Raw genomic sequence first — 26,066 nt, forward strand, 5'->3', positions numbered from 1 at the left:
CAGAAGGAAGTGAAGGCGGAGAGGCTGAGCCGAGTGGCAGGGGAATGCAGGACAGAGAGAAGTGGAGGAAGATAAGATCAGAGTAGCTGTAACCCGTGTCTAGACAAAGGGCCAGGAGGTGAGGTCTCAAGCTGGAGTCTCAGCACCCTCCAGGCCTGAGTCGTCATGTTACACACACAGGGCTTGAACTCAGAGAGGAGCAGATGCTGCTTACTTACTGGCAGAGGGAGACAGAAGCCAGTCTAAAGCAGTGTTCACTCTCCAAAACTCTTCCTCACAGTTTTGAAGAGGTAGTTACTGTTTTTTTTTTTTTTTCCAGCTTTGAGAGAAAAAGCAGAGCAGAAAGAATGGATGACCACAGAGATGCTGAGCAAGTGAAAGACAATGCTCCTGACACCCAGGGAGAGCCAAGGGGTGGTTCATGCATGTAGAACCTGAGGGGATGGCAGAGCAATCAGGAAGAGGTGCTCAGCGGAGAGGAAGGGGGAAATCCAGATCGGATGAAGGGATCAAGTGCAAGGAGGTGACACCAGAGAACAGTCTTCCAGCTAAAAGGTTACAGAACCCCTGGGCTGGCTCTGAGTGGCCTTCCAGCCTCCAAAGGCAGCCCCTGCTCTGTGCCACAGCTCTGTGAGGGAGCTCCTCCTGCAGCCGCCACCTATTAAGCCTGGCTCTGTCCTGGTTTTGCAGCTGAATTAATCTCCCCTCCTCCCCTCCCACTCAGCCATCCCTGTGCCTATGAGCAGTTTCTCCTTTCCAAGCCAGATGCCCTTCCTGCCTTCAACCTTTTCTCACGGCATATTTCCGCTTGCCCCCTTGCTGCTCTCCTCTGCACAGATTCTAAGAGCTCAGTCTACTCAGAAAGTAGCATTAAATAAATAAAATTAAAACAAAAAGAAAAGAAGGTAGCATCTGCAATTGCTCTCTGTGGTCCAGAGGGGTCTGACTGGCACAGAGTACGCCAACTGCCACTTATTCACTTGGGACACTAGCCTGATACTGACGTAGCTGATGTTAAGCCATTTCTTGGGCAGCCAAATTTTGTTAAGGGTCCCTCAGCAGCCCTAACCCTTCTACCCCTGCTGGCACGAAGAGGCCTATTCTCCTGCTCTACATGACCAGACCAGTGCCTGCTCTATGTCACATCACCTGACAAAACACTGGTACTTCTGGTCAAGTGCAGTGCTTGATCTCAGGGGGACAGCAGTTTGGCCGAAGGGGAGTGGGTGATTTGAAACAGTGCTTAGGGTTTTCCTTAAGGCATGGGAGAAGCTGATCCGACTTCTAGGGCTGCTCCTAGGGGTGGGAAATCTGGAAAAGGGAGGGAAGTACTTGTTCTCTGGAATTTTCCCTCTTCCTGGTCCCAAGCAGCCACTTAGGATGTGCTGTGAAAGGTGGTCCCCCTTTCTAACTCCTCTGCTTCTCTGGAAGAAACTATTACAAGACAGTTACTAAGGATCCCAAGGAGACAAACTGTATGGTTAATGCTGGTTACCAAATAGTTCCAGTTCTCAGCCTGCTGGGCAAATGGCAGGATTACTCTTCTTGGCCCCCTTGGCGGGAACATGGGTTTAGTTCTGTCCAGTGAGTTGTGAGTGGGAGTAAAGGGTCCTACTTCCAGGCTGAGCGTTTAACTGAAGATGCAAGGCCTTCTAGAGCATTCTCTTCCCTCTGGCAAGCAACCAGCAGTATTTAGGAAGGTGGCTGCTCTGCTAGTAAGGTCCCTGAGGACCTATGATGAGCAGAGCCCCCCTCTGCTGACCCATGGTGGACATGCAGCATGAGGTAAAAATGAATCTGTTGTTTTAAGTCACCAAAATTTTGGGTTGTTACAATAGCATAATCTAGTTTATCCTGACTGATAACACAACAGTACATTCAATGGAACCTTAGAAACCATTTAGTCACAATGTTTTCATTTCACAGAGGTAAACTAAGCTTCAACGAGGGGCAGTGCTAGTCCAAGGTCACCCAGTCAGTGAGTGGGGGAGCTGGGATCATAACCTCTGTTTTGTCTGTCTCAGCCCAGTGACCTAAGTGCTCTTACTCTAGACACGGAGGACATTTGCCACTAGGTGGGATCTGCCATCCTTAATCATATCAAAATACTTCAGCCAATTTGCCCACAAGAGACTCCACAATTCTGGAAAGAGCACAAGACTGATAGTGAGAAACCAGGTCTTCTAGTTCCAGTCCTGCCGTGATCTTGCGTTCACGTCTGTTAGTTTGTTTTGACACTCACTCACTCTCGACCAAAGGCAAGTTACAACATACCCCTGGGCTCGAGCCTCCTCAGGACGAAAACAAGTTATCTGTTTTAGGTTTCAGAGATTTAAAATGTGTGCCCCACAGCAGGGCCTCCAAGGAAGCTCCCGGAGAGGGAAGGGACAAGCCAGGTGGGTGGGGCACAGAGCCACCCCTCCTTCAACCAGAACAGCTCTACTTTCCTCTGACTTATTCGTTTAGACTTCGATAAGATTTCCCATCACTGGACTTCATGATTTCTGAGGTCCCTGCCAGCTCTGAGATTTGTGATTCTAGTTACTGAATTCTGCCAAGTGGTTCCTGAGTTACAGCTCAGTGGCTGGGAGGTGCAGAAGGCAGCCTGTTCTTAGGGGGTTCAAAATTCTGGTTGAGAAGATCAAATTAAGGTGGAGATTTTTTTTTTTTTTTTTGGCTCAGACTCTATAACAGGCTCTCTGGAATGTGTGTGGAGGGGTGGGGTCAGGGAATAGTTCTAGAAGGAGTGAAGATGGGAAAAGATTACTTGATGAGGCTACAGAATACATTAGGCCTGGGGAAATAGTACTTGGGCCCAAGATTTTGTCTTGTTATCCACCTTCCTATGAGAAGGAGCTGGAAAGCCCACTACTTTAAAAACCAAATTTGAAGGTTAGTCCTCAGAAGCCAAAAGTGGCCCAGGCCTCTTTCTGGTCATAAAAGGGTCAGTTTCTGATTCTTGATGAGACTGGAGGTTGGATTTGTATTTAAATAGACAATAATCACCTAAAAAGAAGTGGCCTTTGGTGTGGATCCTGACATAATTTAATGAGTAAAAGATTAACTGCAGCATGGAGTAACCACTGGCCTCTTTTCTCTGAGACTTACCTTGGCCTCAGAAGTTCTTAAAAGCTTCATCACCTCCCCTTCTCGAGCATAATCCAAAGGTGTGTGTCCCATTTCATTCCTCTGCAGGGGACTGGCTCCTGACAGGAGGAGAAGGAGAAACAGTGCCTCTATGAGTGATCAGTGGGCCGACACTCTTCCCTCAGAAGTGGCTTGGGCCTTGATTTCAGTGTGGGGAACACTCAACGGAAATATGGAACAACAAAAACCTAAGAGATTGTAGAATGATGGGGAAAAACACATCAAGATACTCTGAAAGAGGAGTTCTTAGTCTCACTGACACAGAGGTCGGGGTACTGGGGCTCCTACATGTGCATGCACATGTGTGCAGAAACATACTACCCGCAGAGAGAGGTGCCACACACATAGATATGCTAAACACACACAGGTGTGCTGTGAACACACAGATACACACAGCTGAATATGCTAACTAATATACCAACACACATATAGATTAATACACCCCAACACCACTGCACTATTCCTTAAAATGCCTGCATTATCAAACTCATTTACATACAGATGACTATTCATTCATAAAAATCATGTAAAAATCTAAAGCACAGAATATCCCAAATAACAATGAAAAGGCCCCCTTCTTTCTGCTCTCTGCCCCTTTCTCTCTTCCCTTCAGGCACTGCCTCCCTGCTAAACATAGTCCGCTGGAAGGGTGAGGCCATCACCAGCAACCTGGCTGCGCCAGCCCTCACCAGTGCCAGCGTGCACATGGGCAGGCATTTCCTCCAATCATTATTAGGTCCTGTGATTTGAGGACAAAGAAAAGGCCAGTTGGGGGCCATGTATCCACCTTCTCTCACTTTTAAGTGCAGAAAGCTGATGAGCCTGCAGAAAGTGTCTGCTTGGTGCAAAGCCTTGGCAGTTATGGAGGAAAGGCTATTCTAACCCCTATGCTGACAAAATCTTCTTCCCAAAGCCCAGGTCTGAGCACCTCACTTTCCTCTTCAGAAATTGTCCATTCCATTAAATTTGTCAAATCCTGAATGAGTGGGGCCTTCAGATGTGGAAGAATAAGATTTAGTCCTGCCCTAAAGGCACTTTCACGGCAGGAAGACAGACACGTGACGCGAACTGTGCCTTGAACGGACAGATGCTCAAGAACTATGTGTTAAATGGAACATTAAGGTAATGGTTAACCAGCATTCCTTGATCCTTTCTGCTAGGGAAGTACTGTCTAGATGTAAAGAAGGGTTAAGACCCAATCCCTGCCATAAAGAGGTAGTAAGTTGGCTGGGGACACTAAATACACAGGCAAGGATGCATCACCACGAGGTCTGGCTTAGGAAGAGATGTCTAGCCACTGTTTGTTGATGGATAGTAAAAATCAGTGTTTCTCAATCCAGGCTGTGGAAACATTTAAATTATGATATAAAACCTTTCCTATTGAAACTCTCTGCTTCTTAGAGAATTGTAAACTTATCAATAATGGCAAACATTTATTAAGCATTTACAAATGGCTGTCTGCCTGGCCTGCAGAGAAAGAGGTCTGAAAGGAGGAGGGGAAAGGGACAGAAAGCAGAAAGTACTATCCAAGTCAAGGAAACTTATTATCAACAAGAAAAATTACAACTTTTATGTATGATCCTATTTTCTAATAGGAATTTGGTGTGAAATAATAACATAGGTAATTTTTATTGAGATATAATTCACACATCTTTTAAAGTATACAATTCAGTGGTTTAAAATATACTTACAACATCATACAACCATCACCACTATCTAATTCCCATTTCTATGGAATCATACAGTATGTGGTCTTTTGCATCTGGCCTTTTTCTTTTAGTATGTTTTCAAGGTCCATCTATGTCGTGGCATGTGTCATTCATGCTACAACATGAATGTAGAAATATAGCAGATACTTCATTCCTTTTTTACTGAATAATTGACTCATATTCCATTTTGTGGACATACTTCATTTTGTTTATCTATGCATTAGTTGGGACATTTAGGTTGTTTCCCCCTTTTGGCTATTATGAATATGCTGCTATGAACATTTGTGTACAAGTCTTTGTGTGGACGCATGTTTTCATGTCTCTTGTCTCTTGGGTATATATCTAGAAGTGGTGATGATGATGATGATATTAACAGCCACTGGTACTCAGCACTTACTTACTCAGCACTTACTATGTGCGCTCTGTACTTTATATATACTACATCATTTACTCCTTACAACCATCCTGAGGGGTATAAATTATAATTTCCATGTTACAGACTCAGAGGAGTGAGAGAATTAGCTAAAAAGTTACAAAACTCGTTATCTGCTTGGATTAGGAATCAAATCCACCCCAGGTTTTCTTTTTTTAAAAATTTATTTAAATAATTTACTGAGGTGAAATTCACAATCTAGAAATTAACCATTTTAAAATGAACAATTCAGTGGCATTCAGTACATTCACAATGTTGTGCAAACACCACTTCTATCTAGTTCCAAAACATTTCCATCACCCAAAATAAATACCTCAGGTTTTCTTAACTCCAATTCTCCACACTCCCACCAGGACAGCCATGACACACACTGGCTGAAAAATCATTCTGTGGCTTTTCACTGCTTACAGGATAAAATGCAACCTCTGGGCTCTTCCTAAATAGTAGACAAGTCCTCAGTGGCTCAGCTGGAGCCTCATTCTTCAATTTTGTTGGCACTTAATATCTGTAGGGCCCTGTATGCAGGATGATGGGGGAAACAGCAAAGCCAATGAATAGTTTCTGTTTTATATTTCTTGATCACTCTGTAGCAACTGATATCTTGGCCACTCTCTCGTTTGAGTTCTAAAAACCACTTTTTAGGTTTTCCTCACACCCCTCTGACCATTCTTTCTCTGTCTCTTCTGCAAGCTCCTCTTAAGAGTTCAAGTCTAGGCACAATTCTAGCTCTCCAGAAGATAATGGGGATGAGAGGTGACCACGCAACTACAGCTCAGTCCAAGTGTGATCAGTGTGCCAAAGGAGTAGACAGCAGGACTGTATGGGCTCAGGAAGGAACACAGTGTCAAGGGGCTTGTTCACCTGGCCCAGTTTTCCCAGTCCAGCCCTGTTCTCTCTGGTGCTGAGCACTGAGGGTTCAAGGGGCAGTGGCAGACAGCATCCTCCCCTTCCCCAAAGCTCCTGGACCACAGCTAAGGCCAAAAGAGAGCTACAATCAAGCAGCAATAAAGCCTCTCCTTTCTCAGGCAGCCTCAAGGGGAGCTCTGTCACTAGATATGAGCTGAAGTGTAAGAGGGATCAGGGAAAGACCTCTGGAAAGGAAAGAAAAGGAGAGAGAAGAGAAAAAGAGAAACAGATCAGGAAGAAAGAAAGAAATGGGACAGAGAGAATGGGAGGGGGAGAGGAAGAGAAGGGAGAGAGGAGGAGAGTGGAAGAAAGAAGAGAGGGTGCTATTAGCCTCTTCAAACAAGTGCTGTCAGTGATCTATATTTGCTTACAGAATGAAAAATGTGTGCCATAAACACTGGCCACTGAGTAATTTCTAGTAGGAGTCGTGTCACTTCTCATAAAGGATGGGATGGGGACAGGTAGGACGTCTCTGAACCTGGGCCAGCCAGCACAAGGATGCCTTTTACAGCAGTGCCGGGCCTGTTTCCAGCCCAGGAGGATCTCAGTGAGGCCCTACTCCAGCCAACCCTGAGTAGGGAAGCCAGTCAGGCTCCCCAAGGTTCCAGAGCCTCGGGGCAGCATGTCTGCTCCTACTTTAGGAAGGCTGAGGCAGGGGCACCATGGATAATGTCCATCTAATATTAGTCCCCCAGCCCCTGCACCCTTGCTCTGATGCTCTGACTTGACTAATTGCTGTAATAATTGATAGAACCTGACTTCTACAACTGATCGATTTCACCTCCATGACCAACGGCCACAAACCATTACACTCCAATAAATAACCATGTTGGGCCTCACCCGCCTGCCCTCTCCGGGGGCATCAGGATGGCCCGTGCCCTGGCCTGACCTCCCCTTGTCTCCCACCCAGGGCCCCTCCAGGCCGAGCAGCTGGTCTAGAGGGTCAGGCCTCTGGGAGTGAGTCAGAGGGCTGGATGGAGGTGGGGCACACTAATCGCAGGCCATCCGTCACCTCCCACTGGCTGTCTGGGGCTGGGGCCAACACCTGGAGCACCCCAGGCAGTATAGTGCAGGACCCTTCCCCTCCTCTCCCTGCTCCAGATTAGTGTGCCCCAGCTTATAATATTTGATGAATAGCAGACTGGCTTCCTGGCAGCACTGCTGCGGCTGCGCCTGCCTGCTACAGCTGTGGAAGGTCACTCATTGGGGAAATATGTTTCTGTCAGTGGTATTGAAAAAAGTTTAGTGGAGTGACAGGCCTCAATTTTTCAAATTTTATTAACTCCATCCTCTTAACCATTTGTCTTGAATTCCTTCAGATTCTGGGGGATCTGTCAATAGGGCTTGGGCCAGGAAATTAGGGTGGGGTGGATGGTCATGGACTGGTCCTGATTGGTGCCAGTGACTGGCTTGGCTCTCAACACCAAAGGTAGGTAGGGGAAGGCACTGGAAATGGTGTTGATGGGACAGAAGGCTTGGCCCACTGGGACCCAGGGAGCCCACTGCTCTTCTCTGGTACAGCAGCTGCCTTTGGTTTGATACAATCATAGGCTTTCTGAGTGGAAAAAGACCCTAATGGCGAGCTCTTCCAATTCCCTGAGACTCCCCTCTACTATATCCAAAACAGGTGGGTTACCCTGGCTCCCCTGAACATGCCCAGAATCCAGCCCCCAGCTCACGGCCCTCCAAGGGGTTACCACAACTAAACTGATGGCAGATTCTTTTCGTATGGGCCCAACCTCTCTCTCCAATCCCACTCCCACCTTGGACTTCCTGTAGACACCAGTTTATCTTTTAAGACTCAGTTCAAGCTTCTTCTCCAGGAAACCTTCCTTGTTTTTCCCTCCCACCCCAGGTTTGGTACCATCTTCAGTGCTCCCACAGGCCCTTCTGCTTCTGTCTTACTGCACTAATCACTGTGTTTAAACAGTCTGTCTCCATCCAAGACTGAGGACTCTCAGAAGTTAGGGACCATGGCTGATCGACTGCTATATCCTGACTACTCAGCACAGAGCCTGGCAGAGAACAGGTGTTCAATGAGATTTACCAAATGAATGGGCTTCTTTCCAGGTGCTATCTTCTGAGGCCATGCACAACATGTCTATTCCTCCTGCCCTAGAAAAGCCCTTCTCACAGCAAGTGTGTGACCATGTTCCTTGCTCCTGTAGGCCAAAGCCCCCAGTCTCTTTGCTGTCCCTAGGCACCTCTTTGTCTGGGTGGCAGATAAGGTCAGGTCAGGCTCCAACACTCTCTATACTCTGGGTGGGAAGGAGGGAGGAAGAGGTTGGAGAGAGAGGCCAACTTGCCCTTCCTGGGGATAGTGCTGAAATCAGAGTGGGAGATGGGATTCAGAACTTCTTTGTGCTGGCGGGAACAGCTCATAAGCAGCAGGGTAGGGAAAGAGGCATGTTACTGCCTCTTCCCGTGATACCACTCTGTTCTGGCCCTCTGTTACCTCTGTGAATATCAAAGAAGATAATGTGTGCACTATTTACAATAGCCAAGACATGGAAGCAATCTAAATGTCCATTGACAGATGACTGGATAAAGAAGTTGTGGTATGTATTTATACACTGCAATACTACTCAGGCATAAAAAAGAATAAAATAATGCCATTTGCAGCAACATGGATGGACCTGGAGATTGTCATACTAAGTGAAGTAAGTCAGAGAGAGAAAGAAAAATACCACACTTACATGTGGAATCCAAAAAAATATGACACAAATGAACTTCTTTACAAAACAGAAACAGACTCACAAACAAACTTAAAGTTACCAGGGTGGAAAGGGGGAGTGGAGGGATAAAGTGGGAGTTTGGGATTTGTAGATACTAACTACTATCCATAAAATAAACAAGGTCCTACTGCATAGCACAGGAAACTATATTCAATACCTTATAATAGCCTATAATGAAATAGACTATGAAAAGGTATATATACACACACATAAAAATAACTGAATCACTATGCTATACATCAGAAATTAACACAACACTGTAAACTGACTATATTTCAATAATAAAAAGATAACATATGTAAGAGAGCTTTAAATAACACAATAGTAACTGCTCTATACAGACATGTGAGGCTATATTATCAGTAATACTGACATGCTTACCCACTCCCTCCCACCCTCCACAGTTCTATAGGATCCTGGCCTTCTAGTGATACCGAGCTACCACCCTGCAGTTACCATGACTCACCCTTCTCCTACACGCAGCTGGCTCCCTGTCCCCTAAAAGAACACATGGCCTGAGAGCCAGTAGGGATGAGGTTACCACTCTCTGGCTGTGAGACTGGGGTACCTGCTTCACTTCTCTAGTGGTAATGATTGCTGCCCTGCCTACCTCTAGGGGTTCTATTTGGACTGAATAAGAGAAAAAGCTTGAAAACGACTGAGGAGGGTAAGACTGTACAGGCTGTACAATGTTCTTGTAGCAACTTTTACATTCACTCTTCCTTCCCATTTTTACTGCTGGCTCCTTTTCCACCTTCATCCTGATTTTCACTATTTCAACAGTCTGTTTACTATCTCTAATTAAAAGTTTTTTGTTGAATATTAAAGAAATCTTTCCCATGATCAGAGACATTAATGTGGAGTGATCTATTCTTTTTGTCTGCGAGCTCCCCATCAAGGAAGCATTTCCAAGAGACAGAACGACCACGTAAGAGAAGCCGTGTACCTGCTCTATCTCCACACTCATCTTTGCTCACCTCCACACTGTTGTCTGGGCCATTCCTCAGGCTTGGAACCCCGCTCCTTGTCTCCCTGACTATCTAGACCTTATCCCTTCTTCAAGGCCCCTTCTCTGCAATACCTCCCCTACACCTTCCGCTCTCAATGCTCATCATTCATGGGCTCCTATTGTCTTCCCCACTCCTCCTTTTCCTGGGAGTCCATCTCTGATTAGTCTTCACAGCTAGTCTGTGTGTAGCTCCTCAGGTCAGAGACGGACCGATTTTCCTGTGTGTTCCCAGAGGCTGAAGGGGAGAGAAAAGACTGTCCAGAATGCTGCAGGAAGCACAGCAGCACTGGTAATAGAGACCTGCTTCCTGAGCTTTTCCCCCAAATCACACCACTGAATGTTCTCAACACGCACACACACACACGTGCATCTGCAGATATGCCTCCCGGGAACAAGAACCTTTACTGAGCGCTTACTATGTGCCATACCCCATGCTGACTACTTCCTTCAACTTAATTCTTAATAAGAATTTGATGAAGAAGGCAGGAGAGGTATTATTTTTTTCATTTTACAGATGATTTAACTGAGTTTGGTGGAAGAGCAAGGTGAAAGGAGATGGGCTACCATTTGTTGGGTGTAAGACCTTCACACATAGTGTCTGAATTATTCATCATACAAAGACTCTGAGAAAACAGAGGCTCAGAGAGCTGAAATAATTTGCCCACAGTCATCCAGCAGATAAATGGTAAAGCTGGGATTTAAAGCAAGGGTTTATTATACTATTCTATCTTTTGTATATGTTTCAAATTTTACACAACTCCTTTTCCTTCCATTCAGGGCTCCCCTGTCTGGGGTGAATGGTGACTCACATTAGCTGGCCCGGAGAAGGTCATTTGGAAGTCCTAATTCTCTGACAGACACAGTCAGGTGGGATCTACTGCCTTCATGGAGGTGGATTTCTATGGAACAGAGAGCTATTGCCTCATGCCCAGACCCAGCCATCCCACTAAAATCCACTGAGTATCTAACTTTGGGCCAGGGACTGGGCACACAGTGAAATCAGACTGGGTCTTGCCCTGGAGAGAACCCAGACTGGTAGGAGACAGACAGGGACAGAAACAATGACAATATAGTGTGGTGTCAGGGGGCGAGGAGAGGAGGAGGATGAGCTCCCTCCCCCGACCACAAGGGAGTCACACACTGTGTAGCTGGGGAGATGCGCAAACACAGTACTAGCTGGAGAAGGGCAGAAGGTGCTGTACTGAGTAAGAACTAAGGGAGAAAAAGACTAGAGAAAGCCTGGGGAAGGGAAGGTCAGAGGCCAAGGTCATGGAGACTGTGAGTGGGAGAAGGTAAACTAGAACCCAAGCCTTCCAGTCCAAGGCTCTTCCTACCTGCCCCCAGCCCCATCCCATAAGCTTTCAGTTCCAGCACTGACCAGAGGGACAAGACTACACTGGGCTCTCACTGTTCTCTTCAGTGTGCCAAATTCCTCTTCACCTACCACTCAGACCCAACATTATGCAAAGTCCAGCTCCATTTTCCCTTCTCTGAAGCTTTCTCAGATCACTGCAGCCTACATAAACCACTTTCTCCTATGAAGCCCTAGAGCACTTACTTATCACACACTTTTCATACATACATGTCTTGTCCCCAAAATTAGATGCATTACTAAAGGGATGCTTTGTGAATGCCTAGAAATGGAAATGGTGATGATCACGAGGCATCAGGATGGGTTCATGGAAACCAAGTCATGCCAGACTAACCTCATTTCCTTTCTTCACCAGGATTACCTATGTTTGCTCAAGCAGGTACAGTCAGGGCAAATGTGGACTTCCTCAGACATCTGCTGGGGTGTCTCAGGACAACTCTGAGGACACAATGGAGAAATCTGGGCTGAATGCCAGTACAGTGTGGAGGGTTAGTAAGTGACTGATGGACTAACCAGACCCAAGGGGCAGTGTGGAATGACTGATAGATCAGAGGTGACCTAGAAGGAAGTTTCCAGTGGCAGCAAAAAGGCTCATCCCTGGTTCAGCATGTTTATACCTGATACGGAGATGGCCTGTTCATCAAATCTACGGAAGTCATATTAGGGTGGGAAGACCACCAAACACACCTTGTGGAAGATGGATATTAAGAGATGAAACATATGAGGTAAAAATTAATGGAGATAAATTGGAAGTCATGGATTTTGGATGACAAAATGGAGACTGTTCTGGGAAGAGTGATCAAGACAGGAAAGGGTTTAGAAGTCATGTGAGAATAATGGTTTAAGGAACTGGGGGTTTAGGCTGGAGAAAAAAATAACTCAGGAGAACATGCCTGCAGTTTTAGGGACTTGAACGGCCATCACGTGGAACAGGGATTAGATTCATTCTATATGAACCCAATGGTAAAACTAAGACCCCTGGAAGTAGATTTTTGCTCAATACAAGAAATTTCCAACCATTAGAAAATCCAAAGATAGAATCTGAGCAGCCTCAAGAACAAATGAATTCCCCAGCACTGGAAATACTCAAGCACTGAATGGGCGACCATGTGGTAGGTCTACTACCTACACACCAGTTCACAGAGGTTTTTTCCCAAGGTTTTAATTTGTGTTTGTTCATTCATTCAGAGATACTTTTTGAGAGCCTTCTATGCGTCTGGCACTGGGCTAGGTGCTAGGGACACAAAGGTGAGTAAGAAGGCAATGTCTCTGCCCTCAGGGAGCTCCTGATCCTGCTGAGAGCAGATGGGCAAGTTTATTTCAGTATCTTGTGCCTTGATTACAGGCCTCAGCATAGAGAAGGCTGGCTTCAGCTTAGGTTAAAAGAGTTCCTATGGAAATTCAAACACGTTTGGTTACTAAAAGCCACAGTTTAAACAAGGCCAAATCACAACTACTGGCTTTGGGAACAGAAGTGTACAGTGAAACACAACTTGTGAATTTTTCTGTATGATATTTTGCTCTTATAGTCCAAATTTGGTCTTTGGCTGGGACTTTATTTGTAACTACAGACTGTCTCACAAGTGGCTGTGGTGTCAGAGCAAAGTGATTTAGCCAGCAGGGCTACCCAACTCTCCATTTCTTACCCACCCTGTGGGGACTGCTTCAGCACAGACATAAACATGCTCCTGCCGTTACCTTATTGCACTCGTCACATGGGGAGGCTAGAAGGCTTGATTCAGGGATATGATTGGATTTTAAATCCCAGTCTCCCAGGATTTTAATTACTGGTCTGGGGCAGCAGGGCGAGGCGCTGGCTGCCTTTGGATGGAGGAGGTCGATACGCCACTCCACAACATATTGAGCCACAATGCCTGCAGACTCTATTGCTCTATTTAATCATCTTTTGCAAAATTTACAGTGGAACAGGAGGGATCAATACAGAATTTATCACATTCTCTTGTAAATATGAGCCGGCAAAGAGTTCCAGGCAGTTTGTTACTGAGTGGGAGGGAACATGTCTGTGTACAGCTGGGCATTAGGAGATGAGACAAAATCCATACTTCTTGGCATAAGCTACAGATGCTCAGCCAGTCTCTGCTAAGCCTGAAGGCAAGTTCAATGGGAAGAACACTGATTCATTCATTCATCCATTCGATTAACCACCCAACATTCCCGAGCACCTATTTTGTGCTCCTGTATAGGCAGGCTCTGGGGACACAGCCGGAATTCTGCTCGAGACCGTAACCAGAGACCACAGTGGCTCTGCCACTCACAGTGGTGGGACTTGGGAAAGTTACTTAGCAGCCTAGTGCCTCGGTGGATGTGTATGGGAAATGGAGGTTAAGAGTATTAAACTTGCAGAGCAATTTTAAGTATTAAAAGAGCTTGGTACAAAGTGACAACTCAGTAAGTGACAGCTATTGTTATCTTTACTACAACTACCATTATTAACCATTCCTTCCTACAACATGTCTCACTAGTGGTATACGCGCAGAGATGGGGTGTTGAGCAGGGAGCCAGCCACCCCATCTCTTTAGCAGACAGAAGGGAGACTAAGTGGCTTTCCACAGGATGGAGACCCCGTCAGGGCTACTGGCAGCAGAATCAGAGGAACAGACAGAAGAGGGTATATGAAGAGACAAATGCTAAACTATGTCTTTTGAAGCTCCGGTTGCAATCTTTAACACAATAAGGTATCTTCCAAGAGCTGCTATGGGGGAACAGAGTGAGAAGTGATTCACATCATGTAGGTAAACTAGGAAAAGCGACAAGAAGAAATATAAATGAATTGGCTCTTGAAGGCTCAGTAGGAGTTTGACAGGTGGAAAAGTGGGAAAAGGGCATCCCAAGCAGAGAAAAGTGAATGAGCAAGGGTTTGGAGGCAGGAAAGGCTCTGTGCTAAGGAATGAGGAGTTGAGTGGGCCTATGGCAGAGGCAGTTCCTGTGTCCCCAGGCCCACATGGCAGCAGGCATGACCCTCTGGTCCCAATCCTGAAGCAAACAATCATCCGTAGCCTGTCTTGGAGATAGAGTGGTAGAAGATTCACAGTGGATGGCAGAAAGACTTGCATACTGGGTTAGACATCTGAACTTATCGCACAAGCATCAGGAATTACTGAAGGTTTCCAAAAAGGGGAGTGACAGGGTTTTGTGGGGTAAAGGCTGGTTTAGAAAGGAGACTAGAGGTAAGGAGACCAACAAGAAGGCTGTTAACAATAGTCCACATGAAACTGATGAAGCCCGAACAAGGGTACTGGGGACAGAGGAGAGAGGATGGACTTGAGAGAAAAATTCTAAGAAAGATGTGATGGAAAGTGAGGGTGAACCCATCAGACTTACTTATAAATACTTTCTTCTTTAGGTGACCAGTAATGATGATGCTATTCACCAAGTAGGGAATATGGAAGAAAGTCCAAGAGGGACTACTGCTATTTGGATACAATGAGTATGAGATGTCTACAGAATATTAAGCAACAGCAGAGCTACTGGAGACATGAAAATGCCTGATTTGTTCTAAGGCAAATATGTAGGCCAGCCTGCTAGAAAAGTGATATGAAAGTGGGGAAATGAACGTTCAAACATACTTCATACACAGAGTTATTTAGGTGAGGAAAAGGGCAAAAGCAAAAACTCCTGCCAAGGATTTCTGTTCAATGCAAACCTAAGGTAGGGGTTTTCTAGCTGAGAGGTAATGTTCTGAATAGCACATGACATAGGCACTGGAAGTATGGGAATCCTTAGCTCATTTTCATTTGGGGCAAGTTTCCTGTAAGTCGTGGACTTTCAGGAGGCCAGTCCCATTCTGCTCTCTCCCCACAATGCAGCATAGACTACCCTTAGAGGTGACAGCAGGCTCTGTGACCAGAAAGCAGCTGGGGGCAACTGTCTGCAGGGAGGAAAAGGCTCTGGAAAAAGCTAAGTTCAAAGTGGACTATAATAAAAGCCTGGGCCCCTGGGCTTCAGCAACCCTCCTCCCCCTCCCATAAGTGACAGCTGAGACCAAGGCAGCCAAGCGTGGGTCTGGGCTGAATTTAGCAGTCGTAATTATACCGCTGACGTCTAGGGCAGAGCCACAGTCTCTACAGAAGGCAGCAGCTTTTATTCACGCATTAAAAACACACCATCTTCAAACATGCTAATCGCATGTCTGCTTCCATCTAACAACATTGAAGGGAGGCCGAGGAAAGGGCACACAATGCCCACACATCTGGCTAATTCAGTTATAAGGCCAATCAATCTTGATGGGTTGTCTATAAAACACCAACTACCCCAAAGGACTGAACTGACCAGATGTTTAAGCTTCTGTTGACCAATCCTAGCCTAATGTCCGTAGCAGGGAAGAGGGGTTATCAAGAGATGGCTGGCTTATGCTTCCACTCACATGTCTACCCCCAATCTAAGTAAAGCCTTCTGCTTGGATGAGAAGTATTAGTACATTACAGTGGTGGTTGGAATGAAGTACAAGTCAAACACACAGACTTTCACTAGGACCTTAAGGAAGATAGGAGGCCTAATTTACAGTTGGCTTTAAGAATACCTGCAGAAACAGAAACCAATGAAATACTTTTGCTAACTGTACTTCCCAGTATGGAAAGAATCAGGAATACAGAGGCAAGTATCTATAAACTATGATAGTAAATGCCACAGACTGCAGTTCTGGGCACAGGAACTGTAGTTCATTACTTTTCAAACCCCCATCAAGGTTGAAGGAATTACCCATCTCCCTCATAAAACTGTTGCTTAAAAAAAAAAAACCCAAAAAACAGAAGCCACTGCAAAAAGGACTTTTCCAATTAATGCTCCTTCCTTTACGCCCAACCACAGGCATCAGGTAACGGTCAAAGACAAAAGTGGAAGGGTAGTGGGGAGACTGGGAACAGGAGAAGACAAGGAATAGACTTGTAATCTACACCAAGAGGACCATTTTTGACCCAGAGCATCTTGCTAGTGTTAATGATTGCATTTTCTCAGAAGTGCTTTTCCCTGATTAATTCTGTCTCAGAGCTGAGGCTGCATGACAAACCACATGGATGGACTTGGATAAAGGAAACCTCCAACTTTTTAGAAAGTGATGAGAGAGAAGCACAAATTAAAAATTAGGTCTTTGTTGGTGATGTCCTGTGTCCAGAACAGTACCTGGCACATAGCTGGAGTTTAATAAATACTTGCTGACTGAATAATTATGCCCCAGTTATGATGCAACTGAGCTATTTTCCTTCAATGTTCTTGTCAGGAGAGGCCTCCTACAGTCCCCAGTAATACTGCTGGGACAGCAGCATTCATGGAGATCAGGAGAGCTTTCTCTCAGCCTGCATGAGCAGGGGGCAAAGTGGTATGGGAGGTAAGGATAGGACCTCAGTATCACCCCCAGGAATCTCTTCTTCCTCTGCCCAGGGATGCAGTAATCAGTGCTGCTGACCAATTCTGTCGCCTTTGGATTCTTTTCTACCTTGATTTCCATGATACACAATAGCTATAATTTTGTCTTCTTTGCAGGTTCCTGTTCATTCTTCTATCCCAAGTTATAGGTGACACCCAAGGCTGAGTCCTTAGCCCCTATCCCTTTCTCTCTGTATGTATTCTCCTTTAAAAAATTATTCTAATTTGCACAGTTTAAACTACCCTAGTGGTTCTCAATCCTGGCTATACATTAAGATTATACAAGAAGTAGTAAAACCATATCAATCCAAAATCGGAGAAAATATTCGCAATATGTATCACATAGTAACACACAGAGAACTTTTAAATCAAGAGGAAAACAAAGACCAAAAGCCCTACAGAAAAATGGGCAAAAAATATGAATAGACAAGTGACAAGATAAAAATGGCTCTTAAACATACGAAATGATGTCCACTTCACTCATAATAAGGGAATCAACTAAAACTACACTGAAATGCTATCTCTCTCACCTATTAGACTGGTAAAAATTCAAAAGCTTGGCTATATACTCTGTTGGCAAGGCTGTGAGAAAATAGACACTTCCCTATATTACTAGTGGGAATGCAAAATGGTACAACTTCTACAGAGGAGAAATTTGCAATATCTAACCAAGGATGTGCATTTATCCTATGACCCAGCAATACAGCTTCTAGAACTTTACTGTAAAGACACATTTCCCACAATCCCAAAATGTACATGCAACAGGTTATTCACCATAGTATTATCTGTCATTGTAAAATATTGGAAACTTTAGTGTCCAAGCATAGGATATATAGCACAGACACACAATGGAGTACTATGCAGCTGTAAAAATTGAGGACAATCTCTGTGAAATGATATTGAGTGAGTTCCAGGAAATATGGTTAAGTAAAAAAGCAAACTGCAAAAGAGCATATAGAGTATACTATCTTTTATGTAGGAAAAAGGGGAAATAAGAAAACAGATGTATATTTACTTATACAAAGAAACACAGGAAGGATAAGCTAGAAAACAATCAAAACTGGTTATCTACAAGGGGTCAGGGTTTACTAAGGAGAGCAGAAAAAGGTTGAAAGGGACATAGGAGGGAGTTTTACTTCTCTGAGTATACCTTTTTGTACAGTTTTCAGAAAAAAGTTAATGTTCCATATATTCAAACAAAAAAATTAAAACAAGGATAGGAAGGGGAGAAAAATCCTAAAGCTGAAAGCAAATTGAAAAAACAGACCCAACCGTATTTCAGTTGTGATAATCTGTTTACAGCAGCAATAGGGAGGATACATAAGAAAAGCTACAATGGTTGCCTCTGAGGAGGAGGACCAGCGATGTGGAAGGGAGACTTTCTTTTCACTATCCATCCTGACATTGCTTGATATTTTTATCTTTTACATTTTTTAAAGTAAAAAAATCACTACAGCTGTGAAACAAGCCAACAGCCAACAATCACTTCAGGTGCTCTCTATTGACTTCACAGTTGGTTTTGTGAATAATCATCCCCAAGGTCCTCCAGGCTCGGGCCTCCCTACTCATTATCCGGCAGGTAGCTGGTTTCTTCCAGGTCTTTAACATGCCAGGCTCATTTCTGCTGCCTCACCTGAAAAAATTCCTTCTTCTCCCTGCTGAGGGTTTGAATTCTACCTGTCTTTCTAGGTCTCCTCCTCCGTGAAGTCTTCTATAATGCCAACACTGATCTTTCCTCCTCATTCATTATACTCATTGTTTTTTTCTGGCCTCTGTTTATGTTTAATTTGGAGTCTCATTACCTACTGTTATGGTGTTTTCACTGTTCTTAGTGTATGGGCTTTTCACCAAATCTGCACTCTTGCAGTCTGAAGGAAAGGCCTGTATCTTTTTTTCTTATTCCTGTAATGCCTAGTTTATGCCCATTTGTAAGTGAACTTAGTCAGCAAACATCTACTGAACAAAACACTGACTGAGCATCTATTGTGTGCTAAGGATAGGGCAAGGTGCTGGGGATATAAGCCCTGCAGATTCAGACCCTACCTTCAGGGAAAGTGCTGTGTAATACGAGAGAGATCTATTAATCAAATAACTATATAGCTAAATGTAACTACATAGCTAAACTGTGATAAAGAAACTATACACGATGCTTTTAGAGCAGAGGAACTTAGAAAGACACTGGTGGTCAGCTGCAGGAAAATAATTAGTAGCTGCTGAATAAATATGAATACTTAGATTTGCAATTAAATAAATCAGAGGGCAATGTTTCATTCAGAATCACAAAATATGAAAATGGAAGGGAGCTCTGAGATCGCAGTCCAGCTATCTAATTTTACAGAAGGGGAAAATGAGGCTCAGTGAGGGGGAAGGGACTTCCTCAAGGTCCCACAGCAAGGTCGAGTTAGTGCAGGTCACCTGAGCCCAGTCAGCATTTCCCATCGCACACGGTTCATTAAGGGAGTCTCTGAAGGATTCCTAAAGTGGCAAGCTCCTTCTGCTACATGTTAAAGAATTCATTTCCAAACAATGTTCAGTAAAGAGATGGTGGGATCAGCCTATAAAGAGTATCTCTGCTGTATTCTCCCTGAAGGAAACTCCTTTAGGGAAGGGAACCTTGGTTCTGACCCATCTGACCCTGGGATGGGTCTCTGCTGCTATTCGGCAGGCCCTGACCTTCAGATTGATGCTCCCTGTCTTAAAATGCAGTGTTCCCCCTTCTCTGTGCATTCTGCACAAGAGTATATTCACTGGAGGGGCATGAGTGGGCTGGCAAAGGGCAGCTGGCCCTGCCGTGGGAAATCGGAATCCTACTCAGATGTTTCCAGGCCTAGTGCAGGTGGAGGAGAGCATAGAACACACAACAGACCCGGCCCAACTGATGCTGACCTCTCCCTTACCCAAGGGAGCCTCGGCCTCCAGCTGCCACTGTTGGTGGTGATGAGGTCATGCCGGATACCCGCCAGGCTCATCCGAGGACTGCTTGGAGCCGATTAAAGCCTTGATGAAATGCGGGTGCCTGGATGGCAGGTGGCTCTGGAGAGCTTGGGCTCTGGTACCCAGGCGTGCTCATCTCTAACTATTTAGTAACTCCTCTATGTCCACAGAGTCTGGCATACAGAAATACCTTTCCCTGGGGGAAAGCAAGGACAGTTCACCATTCTGCACTGGTTCAGGGGCTGACTAGGCCAAGGGTAGAGGACAGGACACAGGGACACTGATGATCCCTTTTAGCCCTGACCATGAACTGTAACAACAGCAGCACAAAATCCCTCCATGCCCGATGGTGTCCCTGACTAGACTGCTGGGTCCCTTCAGATGACTAATAGCCATCACTCTCCCCAGGCTTTCCTCAAGTTAAGTGACAGGCTAACATCTATACTTCAGGTCTCCACATGTATGCCATTTGCTCAGGGAAGACTTCCCTCACCCGCTTCAGACTAGATTAGATCTCCATTACACTTTCCTGGTACCCTCAACTCTTCCTTAATAATACTTATCTCAGTGGTAATTAGCTAGTAATTTTGTGGTTATTTGCCTAATGTCTAATACTCTGCCAGACTTCAAGCTTCACAAGAATGGGGAGTGCTACACTTAAAGTAATTACTGGAAATCAATAAAAAGACCAGTATGGGCAAGAGAAATTTTTATAGATAAGTTTTCAATAGTATTCTTTAAAAAGAAACTTTTATATACAACAGAGGGGCTCCTCCTATACATAATCAACTTTCCAGCCTGTAACCAGTCACCTTTCAAGCCAATCTTTTCTGGTTTTGAGTGATGGAGGATTTTTTTCTTTCTTCTTCTTTTTTTAAAATAGCTTTACGTATCATAAATGATAAATTTATCATATGCATAAATGTATCATAGCTTACCCATTTAAAGCATATAATAGTTTTTAAAAGTCTACTTACAGAGTTGTGTAACCATCACAATAATCTAATTTAGATTTTCAAATCCTTGAAAGAAACTTTGCACTCATTAACAGTCACTCCCCATTCCTCCCACAGAAAATTGCTGGCATGGATGGTTTTTAGCTCTGCGTTCAAACAACTGGAAGAAAACTTTAGCATCCAAACATCTGACATGATTTCCTTACCATATAGATGAAAAAAGTAATGCCACAGAGGAGCTGTGATCTGCCAAAGGTCCTACAGGGATGAGATGGTGGCAGAACTGGGGCAGATCATGGTCCCCAATTCCTGCATCCTAATGGCAGTGCTCTGACCTCTCTGCCATGCAGTGTATCTGTGTATCCCAAACTGTCTACCCCACAGGACTGTAAGCTACTTGAGGGCAGAGGCTATGTTCTGCTCTTTTGTCTTCCACTCTTGCCCAGGAGTACCATTACAGCAACGATGCTTAAATTGTAGTTCAGGTACTGGTGCTGGTGTGTGAGCATTGTTACCAGTCCTTGATGAGATAAGCATAATAAGTGAGAGAAAGTGTGTGGAAACTTTTATAGCAACTTAAGAGTAATTTTATCTGTTGAACCTAATGACAAATTTGGGCCTGTATTTTGTATGCCTTTTTAAAATAAAATTTATCTAATATTTTGTTTTCATCGTATTTTACAGAAGCATTGTTAAAAGATGGGTTTTTCACAAATTGAGAAGCACAGCCTTAAAGCAACCCCTTCTCCACTGTCTCTGCTTTTCTCTTCCCTCTCTGTTCCCTTGAATCTCTTGCACTGGCTCCTCTTCTCATGTTCACACCTGACAGGTAGGTTCTCTCAGTTGTGTCCTTAGGCCTCTTTCACTCTATAACTTTCCATGGACAATTCAGACTAAGCCAGATTCCACTACTCCCAAGAGACTGACAGCTCTCAAATCTTCACATCCAACTTACAGTCCTGTCTCTCCTGAGCTTCAGCCCATTGAGCCAACTGTCTGCTACACATCCCTACAGGAGTGTCCCGCAGGCTGCCTGGTTAGTCAGCAGCGATTTATCAATCACAGGCCAGCATGACTGTTTTCCTAGGAGACGTGAATATGGCAGTAAAATAAAGACACAAGGTCTCTGATCACAAGGCTTACATCCCAGTTGGGAGAGAAGGAGGTGACAAACATGTAAACAAATAAACATGATTTTAGGGACTGATAAATACCATGAAGAATATAAAATCGGGTCGTATGATAGAAAGTGACTGGGTGAGCTATTTCACTATGGTGGTCAGAAAAGACCTCTCTGAAGAAGGGACATCTGAGTTGAGACCTGAATTACCATGGGTAAGGTGCTGCCATCACTGGGAGAGGTTTGTACAGAGGCCCTGAGGTGGCAAGGAGCTCGGTGTGCCTGAGGGACGATAGAAGGCCACTGGAGAGCAGTGATCAAGCCAGGTGGGGTTGTGGCTAGAGATGAGGTCACAGGGGCAGCAGGGTCTAGGTCACATAGAGCCTTGTAGGTTCTGGTAAGGAGTCTGGATTTTAATTTGGTTCACTGGTATGCCAACAGAGGGTTTTAAATAGGAGAGAAACAGAGTTTATGATTTTAAAAGATCCCCCTGGCAGTTATTTGGAGGATGGATTCAGGGAGACACAAATGGAAATGTTGAGACTAGTCAAGAAGCTGTGGTGATCGTCTAGGCATTGGGAAAGGCAAAAAGGAATGGTTCAAGATGTACTTTAGAAGTACAGCTGATGGGGGTGGGGGGGTGGCAGGGTGAGGATATAGCTCAGTGGTAGAGTGGGTGCTTAGTATGCACAAGGTCCTGGGTTCAATCCCCAGTACCTCCACTGAAATAAATAAACCTTAAAAAAAAAAAAAAAAGAAAAAAAGCACAGCTGACAGGACTTACTGAAGGATTTGATAGGTAGTGTAAGGAAAAAAGAGAATTCAAAGATGACTAAGCTTTGTGGCCCAAAAACTAGGTAGATGATTGTATCATTTATTGAGATGATATTATTTAGGGGATGTCAATCTTGGGAGAAAAACAAAAGATATTTTGGCCATGATACATTAAGACTGAGGAAAAACTGGAGCTGGGGAAGTGAATTAAGCGGTGGACTTTAAACCATGAAGGGATGCAGAGAAATGAGGCAGCAGCTGGAGGCAGATATGGGGGTCAGGAGAAGTTTTTAGTTTACTTTGTTGTTTAAGGTGGATGATATTAAGGCATGTTTCTATGCTGATGGGAACAAGCCAGCAGAGAGGAGAAAACAGATCATGCAGGAGAGACGGGGGATCACCGAAGGAGCAAAGTACTTGAGAAAGTGAGAGGAAGCAGGAGCCTGAGCCCAAAAGCAGAGGTGATCTTAGGAACTTCTTCCACTGTAGAGGAGGGAAGGCAGCATACAGAGGTATAGATGCAGGTAGGAAGTGATGGTGGGAAGATGAAGGAATTCCCTTCTGATTGCAATCTATTTTCCTGAAGTGTGAGGTGAGATCATTAGTTTGAGAGTTGGGGAAGGAGAGTGCTGGGGGTTTCAGGAGAAAGTATAAAAAAGTTGCCTTGGTCCAGATTTTACTCACGAAGTGTAGTTGGGTGGTTGGCAGTGTTGAGTGTCTGAGATTCAAGGACATAAATGTAAAGTGAGTCCAGTTAGCTTGGTTGTGTGACTTTTTTCTCCAACAATATTCAGCTCTTCAGATACAGACATGAAGTGCAAAGAAATTGGGCTTAACTAAGATTAGTGTTTTATCAGATGAGTACAAAGAAAGGACAAAGAAGCAAGGGAACAGAACACTGGAAAATGAAATCTAAAAGTAGGAGGAAAGGAGAAAGAAAATGTTCAAAGCAGAACCAATCATTCCCTTGTACCTCCAATCCACCCATACCTTCTCCCTGTAGTTCTTACCTCAGCACAGGTGCATGCCATCTACTGAGCCAACCAGTCCAGAATCTGGACCTGATCTTGACTACTCTTCTCTCACCATCCAATCCTATTAATTCTACTCCTAAATCCTGGAAACAGTCCCCTTCTCTCTTTTCCCCCCTGCAACTACCTTGATTTAGGCCTCACTGAGACAATTGAAACAGCTTTCAAATGAAATACTTTCCCTTTCTCCAATCATGCCCCTCCTAATCCATTTTCCCCCTATTTTTCTCTAAACTTCTTTCAAGTATAACATATATACAGAAAAGTACAAAAAAATATATAAGGATACAGCTCAAAGAACTTCCACAGTTGGATACATAACTAGTATCTAGATAAAGAAACAGAACATTATGCGTATCAGAAGCCCCTATATGCCCTCTCCAGTCATACCTGCCCCCTTGAGGGAATCCACCATCCTGACTTCTTACACACTAGGTAGTTTTGTCTATTTTGAACTATAACTATGCATCCAAATGCAGTCATATAGTTAGTACTCTTCGAAGTCTGATTTGTGTCCAGAATGTTAGGTTGGTGAGACTCATCCACACTGAGCAAGAGTCCATTTGTTTGTTCATTCATTCATTCTATATATTATTCCATTGTGTGAACAGTCCATAATTTACTTATCTATTCAATTACTGATATACATTTTTGAAACTTCTAAACCATCTTTCACATTAAACATAAATCTGATCCTTCCCTCCCCTTAATCTTAATGGTTTCCCACTGGGGGATAGTTCTATTTCCTTAGCAGAGCTTATGTTAGAGGACTTTGTTATCAGCTCCTGCTTCTCATTCTGACCCTTCAATCCATATCCCATAAATTCAGCTCTTCTGAACTACCTGCAATGTATTGAATAAAGTATACAGCTTCATACTCCGTACCTCTCAACATGCTATTCCCTCTTCCTTTCTCCCTCATCCATCTGATAAACTTGCATTCATCCTTTAAGACTTAGTGTACACACCATCTCCTATACCATGCTTTCCCTGCCCTCCCCAGAGATTTAAAAGGTCTTTTCTTTGTGATCCCTTAATCTCCATTAATACACTAGATAGCAATTTTTTGCTAAAATGTCTGATTGCCATACTGACCTATGAGCTCCTTAAGGGCAAAGACCATGTCTGGATCATCTTTATTTCCCAGGTGCCTAGGGCGAGGCCTATGACAGGAGAGATGCTCAGTAAGTGTTTGAAAAATGAGTAAGCAGACTCACCTAGGAGTTACATAGGATGCTGGAGCTGGAAGGGGTCCCTGGGATCAGCTACTCTAACTTCTCTATTTCACTATGGAGGAGAAAGGATTTGCCTAAAGGAGACAGGGTTTGTTGGTGGCAGAGCCAGAACTTCTGATCTTCAGCCCAATGCTCAGTCCCCTTCCCCAAATTGCTGACAAGAATCAGAGGGTGCAGTTTCCACAGGGGATAGCCTGAGGCAAAGCTGATTTCCTCAACATCTGGCAGTGCAGCCAGATGGGCAGACAGTGAAGTGGAACAGGAACTGGAGCTCTAAGTTTCCAGCCCCGACAACAAGCTAACAGGCTGTTAAAGGGAGGATGTCAGCACTGGAAAGGTTCTTTGCCTCAGGCAGCAATGGTGGGGAATTTAGGGATTCATTTGATGACGGCTGGTTAACACTGACAACTGAGCCATGTACTTGGCAGGGGGCAAGGAAAAGCCAAGAAAACAGGTAAGAAAGAGGCTAAGGGAAGCCCTGGGGAAGGTGCTATTAGGTTTCATAAAGCCCAAGTGTTTCTGAGGTGATGAGTCCTGGTGGTTGAAAAGGCAGTGGCACAGTGACTGTAAGGAGAAGCAAGATAGCTTCATACGGGAAGCTCTAAAAAGCCAGATATATTATGACACTAAGAGCAAGTGGGCCAGGAAGCAGAGATACTGCACCTCTGGTGGCACCCAAATCTACATGGCTTTGGAGATTTCAGCGCATCCAAGTATGTCCTAAACTACGTGTGGGGCACTGTGGCAAAGCAGGCAGGGCAAAGTAAAACATAGTCCTCGCTCTCAATTGACCACAGTCTAGTAAGGGGTACTGGCCCCAAATCCCAGGGAACAAGGAAGACTTTAAAAGGGAAGTGGCATTAGAGCTGGGGACTGACTGGCAGAAAGCATTCCACTAGGCTGAGAAACAAAGTCTTGAAGGGAAATGAGAGGCAGAAAGACCTGCATGAGTAAAGGCTCTAAGGTGGGAACACAGAATCAATGTTACCCAGTAGCTGGACTATTAGGGCGGCAGTGGGGAAAAAAACTTAGGTGAGGGTCAGAATAGAACAACTCTAAAAGCAGGTTAAAAAATTAGGATGGGTAGGATTCCCCCTCATACCTTTTTTTTTTTTTTTTAAATAAGTGAGCACTGGGTGCTTTTGGAGTTGATAACAGATGCTATAGAGTTCCTATATTGTAGAACCTACACATGCCCAATCCTGACAAAACCTTAGAAGGTAGGTGGCACGCCCCCATTTTCAGATGAGGAAGGAGAACCTCACAGTGGTCCCAGGTTGCCCAGGACACACAGCTATTAAGTGGCAAGGCTATATTCAGATC

At 44.5% G+C, this 26,066-nt stretch overlaps 1 protein-coding gene and 1 long non-coding RNA gene across 5 annotated transcripts in view; one reads left to right on the forward strand and one right to left on the reverse strand.

Moving 5' to 3' along the window:
• LOC141578879 (uncharacterized) overlaps positions 1–1,879 on the forward strand; it is a 29,653-nt gene extending 27,774 nt beyond the window's left edge. Inside the window, exon 6 of the long non-coding RNA XR_012509729.1 lies at positions 320–1,879. This is a non-coding gene — a long non-coding RNA (uncharacterized LOC141578879). The remainder of the gene's footprint in view (positions 1–319) is intronic.
• The window catches only part of CLPB (ClpB family mitochondrial disaggregase), a 236,013-nt gene that overhangs the window by 32,826 nt on the left and 177,121 nt on the right, over positions 1–26,066 (reverse strand). For all 4 annotated transcript variants that reach the window (XM_074372574.1, XM_045508765.2, XM_010973081.3 and 1 more), the window contains one exon: positions 3,109–3,206. In XM_074372574.1, the coding sequence (XP_074228675.1) occupies positions 3,109–3,206 (98 nt within the window). The remainder of the gene's footprint in view (positions 1–3,108; positions 3,207–26,066) is intronic.

Source organism: Camelus bactrianus, chromosome 10 (assembly GCF_048773025.1).
Source record: "Camelus bactrianus isolate YW-2024 breed Bactrian camel chromosome 10, ASM4877302v1, whole genome shotgun sequence".
In the NCBI taxonomy this organism is placed as follows: Eukaryota; Metazoa; Chordata; class Mammalia; order Artiodactyla; family Camelidae; genus Camelus; species Camelus bactrianus.